Here is a 15,233-nt window from a genome sequence, read left to right on the forward strand (position 1 = left end):
TCCGTCCGCCCCCAGCCCGCGGACAGCGAGCGGCGGCCGCGCTATTCCGCAGAGCTCAGCCCGGGGCGCATCGCGCTCAGTGCCCGCACGCTGCGGTGCGGCGGGGGGCGGCGGGGCGCCCCCCGCACACACACACGCACTCCCCCGTGCCGGGGGTGCCTCGGGCTCCCTCGCCCTGCCCGTTTTATTTTTTTTTTTTTTTAATTTATTTTTCTAGGACAAACGTGACAGGTGAAAAAAAAAAAAAAAAAAAGAAGCCCCTTCCTTCCCCCGGCCTCTCCCCGGCCTCAGCCGAGCGAGGTGCGCCACGTCTCCGGGAGCGGGCACACACCGCCACAAGCACAGCCCTTCATGCAGCAACTGGAAAGAGAGCCAGCCAAAACCGGGGGGGGGGGGGGGGGGGGGAGGCTGGGGGAGGAGGAGGCAGGCTACAAAAATCACCCAGTCCGGGGGAGCCTCATCGCATCCTCTCCCCCAGCCCTCCTCCAAATCACCCCCCTTCCGATCGGTGCAAAAAGAAATACTCCAAACCCCAAACCACCCCCACCTCCCCCTCCAAAAAAAAAAAAAAAAAAGAACCCCTCCCGGCTCGGGGCTGCGTGTCCCCGCTGCGCGGTCCGTGCTGGAAGCCCCCGGCCCAGCCCCTCCCGGGCCCGGGTGGCTCCGCGCCGCCGGCTCTGCGCGGGAGAGGGATGCGGGATGCAGCGGGGAGATGCGCCCAGGCAGAGCCGGCCGCCCCCTCCCCACCCCGGGCATTTACCTACGTGGGGAGGCGCTGCTCCGAGAGCGGCTCATTGCGAGCGGCAGCGGCAGCGGCAGCTCTGCGGACCTGCCCCTGCCAGGCTTCCCCCCGCCTCGCAGCCACACGCTTTTCCCGAGCGAAGCCCCGGCAGCGGCGCTTGGCCGCATTTCGAGTCCCACACGCCATCCTCACCCCGCCCTTCCTCCCGCCCGGGGTCGGCCCCGTCTTCCTCGCATCCCGGAGGGCCCGCGGGGCCGGCCCCGTCCCGCGCCCGGGCACAGCCGAGAGCCCCCGCCTCGGGCGGTGGGGAAGCCCGGGGATGCGGGGGAAGGCGAGGGGGGGGAGGGGGCTGCCCGCTGCCGGTCGGAGCACGGGGGTCCGGGGGCACGGGCACAGCCCGCGGCGGGCTGGGGGGGGGGCAGCCCCGAACGCCGCCGCGCCCCTGCGGTTCCCACGGCACCTCCGTCCGCCCGAAGAGCGACGGCCCCCCCAGGGGGGTCTGCCAGCCCTTTGCCCCAAGTCGGCCCAGGACCTCCTGGGCCTGAGCACCCGCTTGCCCCTGTCTCGGGAAAGATGGCTGAAGGGGCACCCAAAGAAGGGTGTGGGTGCCCAGCCCTTCTTTGAGCACGCCAGCAGCAGAGCTGGGAGCGATTCCCTCCCCCTGGACTCGGCCTCCTAAGAAAAGCTGGGGTGATGCAGGCATGGGACACCCACTCGCTTTTGTGGCAGGAATAAAACTACCCTGTACGACTTCGTCCTGTCTATCAACCTTGAGATCTAAGGTCCAAGTGAGAGGTCGTGCTTCAGGTTCTCTCGTGGTTTTATTTCACCATCTATTTGGTCAACTCAGGCCTTGTTCAGGAGCTTCTGGGAAAAACCAAGAGCAAGTAAGTGGAAGCCAATAGCTTTTCCCTTGCTTGGTTGGTTGTTGTTCTTAATGTAAATCGTGCATCTGGATGAACAGAAGAGATTACGGCCACCACGTGGGAAAAAAGGTGGTAGCACATAGCTTGATGGTTGTTATGTCATGCAGTGCCCTCACCTCCAAGGCCTCAGCCTTCCTCAAGGTGAGTTTCACCTTGCTGGAACCCAAGTATCATTTATTTTTTAGGCTTGTCAGGGCCATCAAAGTAAAGTTTGCTTGCTCTGGGTTTTGCATTTTTGCATATTTGTTTTCCTTCTGTTCCTCAGGCCACAATCAGCCTCCTTATATAATGACTTGTGTTATATAAACTCCATTCTTCAAGGAACAGTCATTAACCTACTACTGAGTATTGAAAATAACTAAAATACTGTCACACAATTAAAATCACTAAATGGTGTCCTCAAATTAGAGCACAGATTGCATTGCAGCTTTTTTTTTTTTTTAAATTAAACCACACCCATAAAACATTTGATAAGCCAGGCACTTCATGCAAAAGAGGAGCAAGGCTGGCAAGGTGCATCTCGCTCCAATCCTGCCCAACCCATCAGGGTTCCCTCCTCAACAACCCTCTGCCTCAAGCCACTTTCACTTCTTAGAGAGCTACGAGGTGGTTTCTACCACCTATATGCAGACCTCAGTAAAAGTAATGCAGAGAGAATGCAGTTAGGTACTCTGCTAGGTGGAGAAAACATGTATTTTTAAAGTAACAGCCAAATAAAATTGCAGGAGAACAGACAATTTGAAGACAAGTCTCAAGGAATTTTGTGCAACTGAAGTTGTGCCTGGCCAATCAGCCACTGTTCCTGATCTCCCACTAGATTTAGATTTGCTCCCTAGCCTTGGTACAGACTCAGTTACTGAGTTTTTCAAGAAGTAGCTCTTAACAGCAACCTGCAGTGGAAATGAGTTCTGCACAGCTGCGGCAGGGATCAGACTGGGGATGAACCTGGGCAAACATAAACAGCCCACCTGTTCTTGCAGAAACAATCCAACAGCGGCATTTCTGTCCTGCTCGGTGCTAGCACACACGGAACTCTGCTGCTCACAGCCCCATTAGCTACAGACCCAGGAACAGCCTGCGTGAGGCTAGGCAGGGTGTGCAGCCACTCTGGCCTTTCATCTGCATGTCTAGGGGAAATAAGGCCAAGAAGAGTTTCTCCAGAGACTTCCATCTAATGAAAAGAGGCAGCAGGGACTGGCTGCATTTGAGCAGAAAGACATGCTTGTATGAGTGAAGACTGTCTTTTTAATGTAGGTGATAAGAGATGCTTAGACAGTTTCAGGTTACCACAATAGTTTACAATGGGTTTGTTGAACTTGTTCCTAAGCACTTCAATATTGCTAGAAGCTGCTCCTTTTTCAAAACAACCATCCACACTACCTATGGCTCCTGTTCGGCTTCAAGCTTCATGTTGTTCAGTCACCACCATCCTCGTGCAGGCAAGTCCATGGTCTGCACTACAAGACCTCAGCAGCATTTGGCCTACCCCTAATCAAGTGACCACTGCCTTTTCCTTTGTTTTAACCCAACCCTGCTGCATGACCTGGTACGGCCACCCAGCCTCCTTTAGTCCTCAACACTTGGGGACACAAGTGAACGTATCCTTCCCTCCTTATTAGATATCTTTTAAACCCCAGCAATACTGGCAAAGATGATAAAAAAGACCAGAGATCTGCACGGGAACCACCTTAGATTTTTTTTTGCCCTGCGAGTATGCAGCCCCAGGTAGGAATACTATCACAAGCCACGTTCACAGGAACTGACTTTATTTTTCTCTTGAAGGGAGCATGAACCTCAGCTGGTGTTCTGCGGTGCTCACACAAATCAGAATTTACACAAGAGTCTAACAACAGCTAGAGCTAGCATGACTCTCCTTTTTCCTCTTTAATTTTTCTCTTCCTAAGAACCCTCTCAGCTGTCCTATACCCTCCCTGTGCTCCACTGACTATTTTTTATTCCCCCGTTCTTCTGAGAGTTCCTGTGCAGGTACAAGCATTTGTGTTCGTCTTTATCGATACCTTCTTCTGAGCTCCTACATGTATGAGAAATAGAAATTGAAGCTGGATAATCTGCCTAGCAACAAATTCATTAGGCTGCTGCATTGGGGAAATACAGCTAGGATCATTGATCCTTGCACAGTCAGATCCAGCAACGCTGAAACCCAGGGAAGAACGCTCTTTTCCACCATATAGTCCAATTGCATTATCTGCATTACGTTGTGCACTGAGCCTCACAGGAAGGTGAAGGAAGCCAGCAAGCAGAGAACTTCAGGGATAAGATACCAGCAGTGCAGAGGGGAGAAAAGGCATTGCTCTTTAATCACCAGCTTTTATTTACATAAACCTATTTGAAAGACATGCTCTGACAGAAAGAAGAACGTTCGTGAACGTTATGAAGGTCTTAAGCAAGACAAGAAACACAGAAAACAGGCATGAAATCCAGACTCGTGTTAAAGAAAAACAGACTGCAACCAGTGAGCAGGGCTCTACCGCTCTGTGCCTTACGGACAGGATCTGCAGAGGGCTGAGATGTGAGAAATGGAAACCTCAAGTTCTTGGCAAAGATCTGCCTATAGAGGAAGCAGCATCAACTTCATGGCAGCAAGAGAACAAAAATCTTATAAACGCACTTCAATAGATACTATTCTTTAATCAATATGGCCTTTCATAGAAAGTCAAAAAAGTGAGAGCAATGCTGACAAAACATAATCACCACATTTAGAAAGGAGGCGAAACCTCTGGGAGGAATCTGAATTTTAAAGCCACCTCTCCTGGCCTTACAGAAACTGGGAGAATAGCCTGGATAGCTGAAAATTCTCATTTGCAGCAGAAATCTCCCATCACAGCCAAATTCTGAGTACTCACAGCCTGTGTGCACAAGGTGTTAACCCTTCATTGCTTTCCTTCATTAAACAGGAAGACAGCCAACTACAGGACTTCAAACAGCACTGATTCTTAGCAGCACGAGTATCAATGTATCTACAAGGCAGGGAAGAGCACACCACCATCACACATATCCCACCCATTCTTAACAGAAAAATGTTATTTTCCCCCATTTCCTTTAAATCAGAGTTTCTCTTGAAATTTCTTTTTGACACACAAAATAACTTTGACCTTGTGTTTTGCCAGAGTTTATTTTATACCTACATATATCTTTGTGTGTGTATAAATATATCTATCTCTCAAACTTAAGACTAGGACTCCATAAAATTCCTGTATAAACTGAGCTTCTTTGTGGATTTCAATGCAAATGAAGCATATGGAGACAAAGTAACTATATAAACGCATGCATTTTTCACTGACCTGTAAGTTAAATAAGCAATGTGTCAGAGTAAGAACAGCTTTAGCTGAAGAACAAGTTTTGCTCACAGAAATTTGAATACTTTGAACTGGACTGTGGATTGTTCAGAATACTTGCCTGTCCACCCAGGTCAGTCATCCATCCATCCAAACATCCTTCCACACACTGGTAAGTAAACAAATGACAAATGACCGGCTCCCAGTGTTGCTTTTGCTTATGAACATCTTTAGGATGGGAAGAACAACTCTAACATCCTATATACTATATAATGTTATAATGTACTATATAATGTTTTTAGACCAAGGCTTCTTATTTCAGTTGAAAAGATGCAGTGAACTGAAGTTCTGCTAATGAATCCATAATTAGCACTACAGCAATCAGAATTCTCTGCCAATTATGCACATGAAAAGTATAATCTTTATGTAACAAAAAGGATACTTCTGTAAATCTCCACATACACACAAAACATGGGTTGAAACATCCTGTTTGGGTTTTTACTGTCTTTCTGTAAAATAACAACAAAGAGCTCTGTTTAGGATGAATTAAGTTGAAAGAAAACATTTTCAAACACTCTCCAAGTTTCACCTTGCCACGGAGCAGACTTCAGTACTGATACTGTATAGGGAAGGAAAACTCTGCTGAAAATACTGAGCACCATGCTTGCTTGAAATGTCTTTTTAAAGCCATGAACTACAGCAGTTTAGTCCTTACAGAATCATCTTCTTCCTTTGGCTGTAAATATCCCCATGGTAACCAGCGATGGTATCAGACAGAAAAATGAGCAGAAGCAGAGGAGGCTGAATGAAATCCTTCAAATATAGAGTCTCCAGAAACAAAATGGGACAGGACAAGCCAATCAGAAAACATACACTCTGCAAACCTTATCACAGCTGCTGCTTGAACTCCCCATCCCCTAATTCTTTCCATCTATTCATTCGTTCTTCACAAAATTTTTGCTTCAAGTATTTTTAACAGACAAGAACAACAGTACAGGTAATTTAGGGACATTAAACATTCCTGGGACCCAAGTATGATGCAATGACCCATTTGGACACCATCCAGAACACAGATTGAGCTGGCAGAGGTCTAAGTTTTCCCACAAGGCAGTTGAAACAACAGCCGACCCCCAGATCCCAGGAGTAGAGAGAGGGGCCTGACTCAATAGACTTCAAGATTTGCAACTGCACAGAAGTACTTTCAGATATGGACTTGCAGTTTCCAGGTGTGGAGCAGACACCTTTCAATAGAGGCAAGTGTGTTCACTGAAAGAGATTAAGTAGCATTACCATAGGACTTACTACATACACAGCCAAAGTTGTCTGCATAGATGGTAACATTGCCCTAAATTGAGAGAAAGTACTTAGCACTAATGTCCTGCATGGGCAAAATGATTAAAGGTAAGAAAATTTAGGTGACAGGATGAGAGAGAGAGAAGCCAGGAGCTCAAACCCCACTTCACACTACTTCATTTTTAACATTACGTTCAAAAATTGTCCTTACATATCCAAGTACTGAAGAGCACGCAGATCCCATTTGCTTCAAATCATTTACAGGTTCCTGTAACAAAACAACTTTTAAGACCTTCTCCTGTTTGTAAGCAGCAGTACTTTACCATTCACCTTCTGAATGTCTAATAATTTGGTTTGTTTCCACTTTTAACTTTTACCAGTTTGAACAAAGAGAAGTCAGAGCTTTTGCTCTGTTTGTATACACATACTCAGTTTCTGGATTTTGAGCCATGACAAGCGTGTTTATTATTGCTGTATGGGAGGAGAACACTTCCACTCAAAAGATGCTTCAGTTAAAAAAACAAAAAAGCTTTAAACTCTTTCCACTGACAGTGGAGTTTGCCATTTCTCCCCATCTTCCTCACAGAAGACACATACACAATTGGCTGTGACTGCCACAGTTACAGCGTCGCAATCTTACCAATCTCACATAATAATTCAAAACCAATTGAGACCCCAAAAGATTTCCTGGCAGTGTCCTAATTCATGCAGAAAAAGCAGTTCACTTTAGTTCAACACAGGATCAAAAAACCATTATAAGCTGCCCAAATACACAGCCTCTCTGAAGAAAGGACACAGTTCAGGTCTTCTGATCCCTATCCAGATCTTCTTGCTGTCACTATCCTCTGCGAGACACTTTGGATGAATGACTGTTCTTTTGCTACTTCAGATCCTTTGTGTTTTACCTCACAGAGCATGGTCACACTTACTTAGCTTCTATTTTGAAACCAGACAAACTTGGAGGTTTTTCATTTTTATTGGATGCTTCCAACTTTATATCTAATAATATACAGATACTCGTTTTTCATTGTTCCATTCATATCCTCACATAGTTCAGCCATTCTGCCACATTAAAATAAAAAAAGCACAACTGAAATAAAATAAATTCGTAAGCTGGAAAAATACATTATAAACTTATATTCAAGAAACATTCTCTTTATAATTAAAAACCTACTTGTAATAATTTAAGTAGGATTTAAAGAAAATCTTGATTTTCATTTTTAAATAGGTGGCCTTTGTGTATACTTTTAATCTTCTCATATGTACAACCCCAACCAGTATCTCTGCCTACCTGTGACAGAATACCTGAAACAAAACAAAAAGACACTGAAAAGGAGTTTTTAAACAAAAAAAGATCCATATGCATTTTCCAGGAAAATACAGTATAATCAGAACTTTAAACCCATGCTTCCCTCATCTGTATTAAGGCCTAAGAGACAGATGTGCTTTAATAAAAGCAGACAGTATGAAGAAAAGTCCTTCCGCTTTTCTCTTCAAATTCCTGTAACAGCTCATCTATTTCATTTTCCATGTCTTCTGTGTGCTGTATCTAGGAGAGAAAAAATACTAAGCAACTGGACTCCAAGGATACAACATAGTTTAGAAAACTGTAATAACTCAATACTTTTGGCTCACTGTGAAATCTCAACCAGCAGGCTGTACACCAAATAGTGCAGCACTGGGGGCTTTATTGAGATTCCCAGCATTCCCAAACGTGTATCTATTCCACATCATGTTTATCTGCATATCCTTCATTCTCCAACCCACTGAACTGGCACTTAACTAGTACTTTGTTGAGCGGGCAACATCCATCCTCACTAGCTAACAAATGGAAGCTTCAGAATAGCTACAAGCACACTGAACAGATGGCTAAAATTCCAAGTCCTTGAACCCTCTTTGGCTTTTTGAATCTGGAAAGGATTTAAGACCAGAATAGATCACACAGGCTGGAGTTAAAAACTAAAAAAAAGCCTGTTGCCACACTGGAATAGGTGAACTCATCAACTCGTACACTGTAAAAGGACACAGATCCATCCTCTGTTCTCTTGACAGTTGCGTGGACTGTTTTGAGTGTAGCTTATTTCAGTCTCACTTCAAGGGCTAGGGCCTCTGAATATGGCACCATTTTTTTCTTCCACATCATACACACAACAGGGTGGTACTAGGAAATACACCTGCACACGATGTTTTTCAAGTATATCGTGATCGAGGCTGCAACTCTGTTTAAATCCCACGTCACAACTGCTTTTGAAATGGACGCTTTTGCCATAAACAGTGTTTTGAGTATGGGCTCAACACGTGTAACGGTGATGTGTTGTACTTTGCAACACTGCTTTTCATGTGAGCTACCAATGCATTGCTTCTGAATGCACATACAGAGTCCCCTTTGGAAACCATGAACACAGTTACAATTCATCCGTTTGCACAACAGCTCCAAAAATAACCACAAGAATTTGCAAACTTACATCTTTTGACATGGATTTCACTTGAATTCTGCAATACGCAGTACCTTTAAGGGATACTAAGCAAACCCCAACCCCTGTGCAGCCAGCTGGGTCCAAGGTACTCATAGGCAATGAGCCGTCTCTACTTACACACTGGCAGAGCTCACAGATAAGGAAAGCACCCAGGGTTGCCTCCTCATGGTTATCCTGAATGTCCACATTGATCACATGTACCGGCTGACATGTCTCCTGCTCTCTGGAATTTAAATCTAGTTGAAAACAAAACACACGTAACAGCAAAACTTTGGGTGGAATGGTATCATATCTTACACGCAGTATTCGTAAGATACAGAAAAAAACACATAGACATGTCCACCTCTGCCTTTTCCAAACTTGTTTTTAGGAAATTGTTTATTTAATATTGTCTTAAACAATGTCCCTCTGATTTAAAAAAATTAGAGATGGATTTTGGAAACTAAAGAATTCAGTTTTGTGGAAGGATCATGACAGTTTATTTGCCCTGGTCAAGAAAAGTTACTGCTCACTTTACTCTGGCAGTCTTTAAAGACCAAGATGAAGATTCTCAAAAGTCAAGAATAATTTTGGGCTTCCTCACCTGCAGAGTTTTAATTGCCCATTTTTTAAAAAAGCATTGCACATCCAACACTCTGAAAATTAAACTGCAAGGTGAACTCGTACTACGAGTTAAGCACTGATAGTTACATTGGAAAATTCTAGCTTTAATGTGTTCCGCTTATTAATGAGGGGTTAAGGGGGAAGAATAAAATATCCTTTTCCTACTAATCTACCCATGTATCATTGTTATGCTTCTCTACCATACCCTTCCCATTACGCGCACAGTTTTTAAGTTACAAGTTGTTTTCTCCTAACCCCATTCTGTGACTTCATTTTGGTAAACCTGTTGAGGTCTCCACTTCAAAATAATTTCAGCTTTCACATCTGGAGCCATTTGATGGCACTCAGGCCTTCCTTTCATTGATCAGTTATGAAGGGCATTACCATGAAGTTAGAGAGATGCACGACTGGAAAGCTAGGAAGTGATTGCTCTTCACCTCCCTTCCTCAGGACACTCACCTAAACATTAGAGCAAAAGCTGCTTTCTATGCAAGATATGCTGAACTTCCTGAAGATCCATCCACTCAAGTACCAGGGCAGTTGCTCTCAGAACTCACCAATGCATTTCAAACGGTTCATTTAAAGATTCAGAACACTAACTGCTCAGCTTGCAGAAGCCCAAACGTATCATGCTCTGTATTGCTTGTGATACGATCACTGAGGACTGAAAAGGCAAGGCAACAGGCTTTTAAATTGTGTGCAAGATACTAATTCAGTTGGCTGGTCTTTCAATGTAAAGGAAATGCCTTAAACCTCATATAAGCCTGTATCCAGCATTTCCAGAGAGAGGAAGGGCACTCAGCCCAGAAGCTAACTGAGTCATTGCTGAAAACCCGTGAGTTCACATCAAGCTTGCTGCATGGTGTTCATGCAGAACCCAATCCCCAGCTGAGATTCTTCTGGCATATCTCACTTTGACTCATTTAAGGACAAAGCTGTAGCATGTTTGCTGAGTGTTAACCACACTCAAGAACAGCTTCTCCACCTGTACAGGAGCTATTTACTGTGGAAAAACTGCTTGGTAGGTCACAGGAAGTCTTCCACAGAGAAAGGAAGTTGCATAAGGAAGACAGCTTAGACTTTGTTTTTCCATCAACCCAGGGTGAAAAAACGCTCATCACACACAACTTGCTAGTCTTCTAGATCCACGAGCATTTTCAAACCAAACACGTATATCTGAGTTTCTACAAATGCTTGCTATTTCCTTATGTCAGCCCTTAAAATTGCTATACATACACATTCTGTGTAGCTGCCAACACCAGCGTCTTTTAAAAATAAGCATTCAGCCATCACTTCTCTGGTACATAAAGTCTATGTCGATGGACTGTGAGCTCCTGTCCCTGCTGGTGTTCCAGAAGCAGTAGTCAGAGCAGACGAATGTTTCCAGATTTGTGAAGGACTTCAGGGGGGAGGGAACAAAAAGCACTCAAAAGTTAACTTGGTTTATCAGTTTAAGTTCCTTACCTTCTACTACTTGATCATAGACTCTTTCTTCACATGTTAGGATCAAATCAAAAACATCTTTGCAGTTCTGGAATCTTTCTGGTCGTGGCTTGATTCTCTTATTTCTGTCCAACATGTGTAAAATCCCATTCTGTGTGTATCTGAAGTCGTCGCTTGAGTTAAGTATCTTTACTTTAAGAAAAGTCATGTTTTTGAGCAAATGACTAGCACAAGTTAAATTACTGTATCTTTAAAATAAAATTCTTTCTGTCAGCAAAGAACAGAAAAAAAAAAATATCAGCGACCACGAAATAGATTCCTAAGGCAGCAGCATGATCCCCATCAGGGTAATTAACGTAGTTCCTGGTTTTCAGAGGCCTGTTACTGTCATTAGTACAACGGCAGAGACAGCTTTAAAGGGCCCTCAGAAGAGCTGAGTTCCTCAGAAGGACAAATTTTCTTGGATAACTATTTTTATATCCATAATGCTTAGAACACAGACTTAGCTGTTTGCGTGAGCAGAATGTCCTACATTCACTTAAGTCACTGCTCCTCACTCCAGGGGCATCTCTCTTGAAATTCAATTATATGGCGTTTCTAGTGTCAACTGCACATCTGCATGAAGTCCTACTCAGGCCTTGGGTTTACACAACAGAGCTTTCAAAGAAAATTAAATAAATCACAGAAGCATCATCCTTTAAAAATATTCAAGATATATAAATGGGAATGAAGAAGATCACTGAATTTCTATGCCTGTCAAAATTTCAGTCGCTGTGTGAAAGGAAACTGTTATGCTGCTCAGTAGCTATATTTATGCTGGTACTGTAGCCTTGAGGCTCAAATTTACATCCTGTATCCCCCTTTCGGACAGGATTCACTCACCCCACTGTCTTCTCAGCCTTCTGGGACACGCAGTTTTATCAGGAGCACACCAAGGTTGCCTGTCACACAAATCTGCTCCCTTGACTAAAACCAAACTTCCTCTGAAGGCAAAGTTTTAAAGGTAAATTAGGAATATCAGGAAAGGTTTGAATTAAGAAAGGCTAGAAACTGATGCATCTCTTCCTTGCTTTGAAGTGGCAGTATTTTTAGCCATCCAAGTATATCTTTTCAAACTAAAATAGCAGTAAGGATAACAGTCTATACATTTCTTGAGATAACAGAAGGATTCTGAGCAAAAAAATTTCCATCATTAGTAGCAAGTATGTAAGAGGTCATCTTGGCTTATTTCCTTGTTGACAAGGTCATACACATACCTAGCAGGTATTTTAATTCTTTTCATAGAATAGTCGTAATCTTTTCTAACACAAGACCAGCAACTTCCTGCCGACCTTTGTGCAGTTGCCCTCTGGTGTCTCAAGTTCTACCGCTCTAGGTAGCCTCAGGTAGACCTACACCTGCTGATCTATATGCTTCAAAGTGTTCTTGAACAGTTTTCAAGCAAACGGCCTCCAAAGCTTTTCAGTCTTTCACATGTTTAAACTGCATTAAAAATTAAATCCAAATTTCCACCTAGAAAAGTCTACTTTATATGGAAAATACGTTCAGCTCTCTTATGGGTCTGCATCATCCCACTTTAACTACTTGACTAAAGAAAATTTCAATTTTGAATCACAAACTGAGTGGTATGGGGTTTTTTTATAACAACTATGTTGTCAATTCTCTCAGCCAACTGACTTCTACTGCATTTCTTTTCTTCAGGTCACCCCCAAGCCTTTTACCACTCTTCTTTCCCAAAAGATTTCTCCCTACATAATTAAAGAATTGTCCTTCATAGTCCAAAGCTATCTCACAAGCAGCTCTTGTACACCAGCATCCACTCTTTCCTTACAGCACCCCTGCGGATTCCTATTGGGTTTGTCGTGCTTGGAAAAAATCCACTTCAATACAGTCATTTCAGACCCCTGGTTATTTGCAAAGAACGAAAATGACTGCAACAGCCATTTTCAAAATACTTGGAAACATCTGGCTGCACTGCTTTGTTCCGTTGGAAGGTAAGCCCTTTCTGGGCTCTATAGTCCTCATTTCTACATCATGCAGTTCAAGGGAAAAAAATCCACAACATCCTACACATTTTTTATAGGTTTTTTTTGTGTGGTGGTTTTTTTTTTTCCCTTCCTAGGATAAAATGTTGCTGGCATCTGTCCCCTAGCGTTCCTGACTGAGCCTGGAGACAGAATTACGCATATTCAAAAGACCCACACAGTCAAGCTTTCTGCTTCACACAGTCGAGCTTTCTGCTGCCAACTTACAGCTATTTTTTTTCCAAGGATCCATCTGCCTACAAAAGGAGATTGAAATAAGCAGTTAAGATTCACAACACTTTCATATTTGGTTGTCTGAAATCTTTTTCACCTGGAAAAAAAACAGCATCCGATCCTTTCAGCAAGCAGGGGGGTGTGATCTACATGATTGTTTCCAGTGCATAATGATAACCCAGCTCCTTCTCTTCATGAGCTCAGGTGAATGCAAAAATATTACAACTTATTAATGGTTTCCACTATACTGCCAGATGTTGCATCATTTCAGTCAGACTTTGCTTTCCTTCCAACAGATTTCAACTCCATGCTCCCTATCCTATGCATCTCTGCTCTTTCTTTGCAGCAGTCACTTCTTCAGAAGGTACTCACAAAGTTTTCACCTGGTTTTCAGTGCTGTTATGTTGTCTGGCCATGGCAGCTGTCTTAACACTACTGTGCTCAGAAAGTCAGTAAGACGTGCACACATTCACCTAAGAGGCCTTCACCTATTGAAACTATTGATATAGTAAATCCATCACATTTTTACAGTGAGTCCAACTCAGATATCACCTTTATTGGAATAACTATGCTAAACAGATCCACAATATAATAAAATTTATGCATGACAACTCAGTAATGGAAAGACTTGATATAAAAAAAAGAGATGTTGCAATACAAGTTGAGTTTTTCTAACAGACACACCATGGCTGTTCATTCTTACAGAGACAGCTATACCCAGCTATTTCTGTTGTTACTGACTGTGCATTCTCTCCATTTACGTAAGAATATTCCATAGTAAAGTATGGATAAAGATATACACGTATTAAAAAAAAAAAAAAAAAGAGTTGTGTGTTAGATTAAACCCTAAAAGCTTTTATAGCTTCTGCTACCCAAATTTCAAATTCCTGTCATAGATACCAGAAATGCCTTGTATCATCCACTTGGCAGGTTGATGTTAGCCCAATACACATGGCTAACCATCCTTTATCCCTCCAAACAGCTCATCAGTAATTTGTTCCCTGAGAGGACCCAGGGAATACTTTTAGCTATGAGCACTAACTGAAAGATGCATACAGCCTCTTCCCTCCTTCTTCAACACACCACACAGCTATCAGTCTGGTTTTGTTCAGAAATCTAGATCACTGACAAAGCAAGAACAAAGACAAGATTCTACCAACTGCCTGAACATCAGCAAGTAATGCTGATGCATCCTCTCTTCTCTCACACGCATTCAGTGTTTGCTTTTGCAGATGTCCTTTCATGAAAGTGTTTGCTTTGAACTGGGCACTCCAAACTTCAAAATCTCTGGCCAACACTATGTGACAAAAGAATGGACACAGAAAGTCATTCAGTGCAACAATAACAAAGAAAATACCAGTGATCCACAGTATCTTCTAATTACATGCCTTCCCCCCCTCCACACACAAACACATAGCACCCCCAGCAGTTTAAAAGTTCTAAAATACCAAACTGTTTCCAAGGTGTCAAGCCCTCTCCAAAAGTCTCTACTGAAAGCAGTTTCAATTAAAGATACTGTATAAAGTATTCTCCCCAAACACTAGTAATATCCAGAAGTTTTACAGAACTGAAAGTCTCTTTGCTGGTTTTACCCATCTTCCACTGCTGCACTGAAGTAACTGTTTAACAAGTCCACTTTGCAAAACATGAGTAAGTCTTGGTAAAAACTGAACAGGAGCTTTCATTTTATGAAAATAAATATTATCATAACTATCTTCACACATTGATTATAAGTAATGCCTTGCTCTCACCTCCTCAAACCCGCACTGTACGTCATAAAACCTACAATGAGGATAAAATTTAAAAAAATGAACATTTTCTCTACCCCAAAATACTATTTTTCAATGTCCATACACACTACTCCCACACTGAAAGACAACCTAACAATTGCATTGCTTTTAGAAACGTCCAACTTCCAGTCTTGCTTACAGTGTTCCTTGTGCAGTTGAATAGAGTGGCAAAGATTTGGTGGTTACCAGACCATGAAATTCAATAAAATGTAGATTGCTGTTTTTGTTAGGAAACTGGATCCTTACAAACCTGAAAGGTATTTCTGGCTATAATTTTGTCAGAACTATTGTTGGAAATTCATTAAGAAAAAAAAAAATCAAGAGGGGTGAGGGGGGTGGGCAGTGAAACACTCATGTAGCTTTTTTGACATCAGTCAGTCCTTTAACACTGTGGGATGGTTATCT

General features: G+C 43.0%; 1 protein-coding gene across 1 annotated transcript in view; it reads right to left on the reverse strand.

Annotated features, from left to right (window-relative positions):
• Positions 1-6,889: 6,889 nt before the first annotated feature.
• The window catches only part of SSU72 (SSU72 homolog, RNA polymerase II CTD phosphatase), a 29,002-nt gene continuing 20,658 nt past the window's right edge, over positions 6,890-15,233 (reverse strand). The window contains exons 3-5 of the mRNA XM_086625768.1: positions 10,802-10,941; positions 8,852-8,970; positions 6,890-7,806 (exon numbers count right to left, since the gene is read on the reverse strand). Coding sequence (XP_086481894.1) covers positions 7,705-7,806; positions 8,852-8,970; positions 10,802-10,941 — 361 coding nt within the window. The 3' untranslated portion in view covers positions 6,890-7,704. The remainder of the gene's footprint in view (positions 7,807-8,851; positions 8,971-10,801; positions 10,942-15,233) is intronic.

This window comes from Tauraco erythrolophus, chromosome 23, assembly GCF_009769465.1.
Source record: "Tauraco erythrolophus isolate bTauEry1 chromosome 23, bTauEry1.pri, whole genome shotgun sequence".
Classification (NCBI taxonomy): Eukaryota; Metazoa; Chordata; class Aves; order Musophagiformes; family Musophagidae; genus Tauraco; species Tauraco erythrolophus.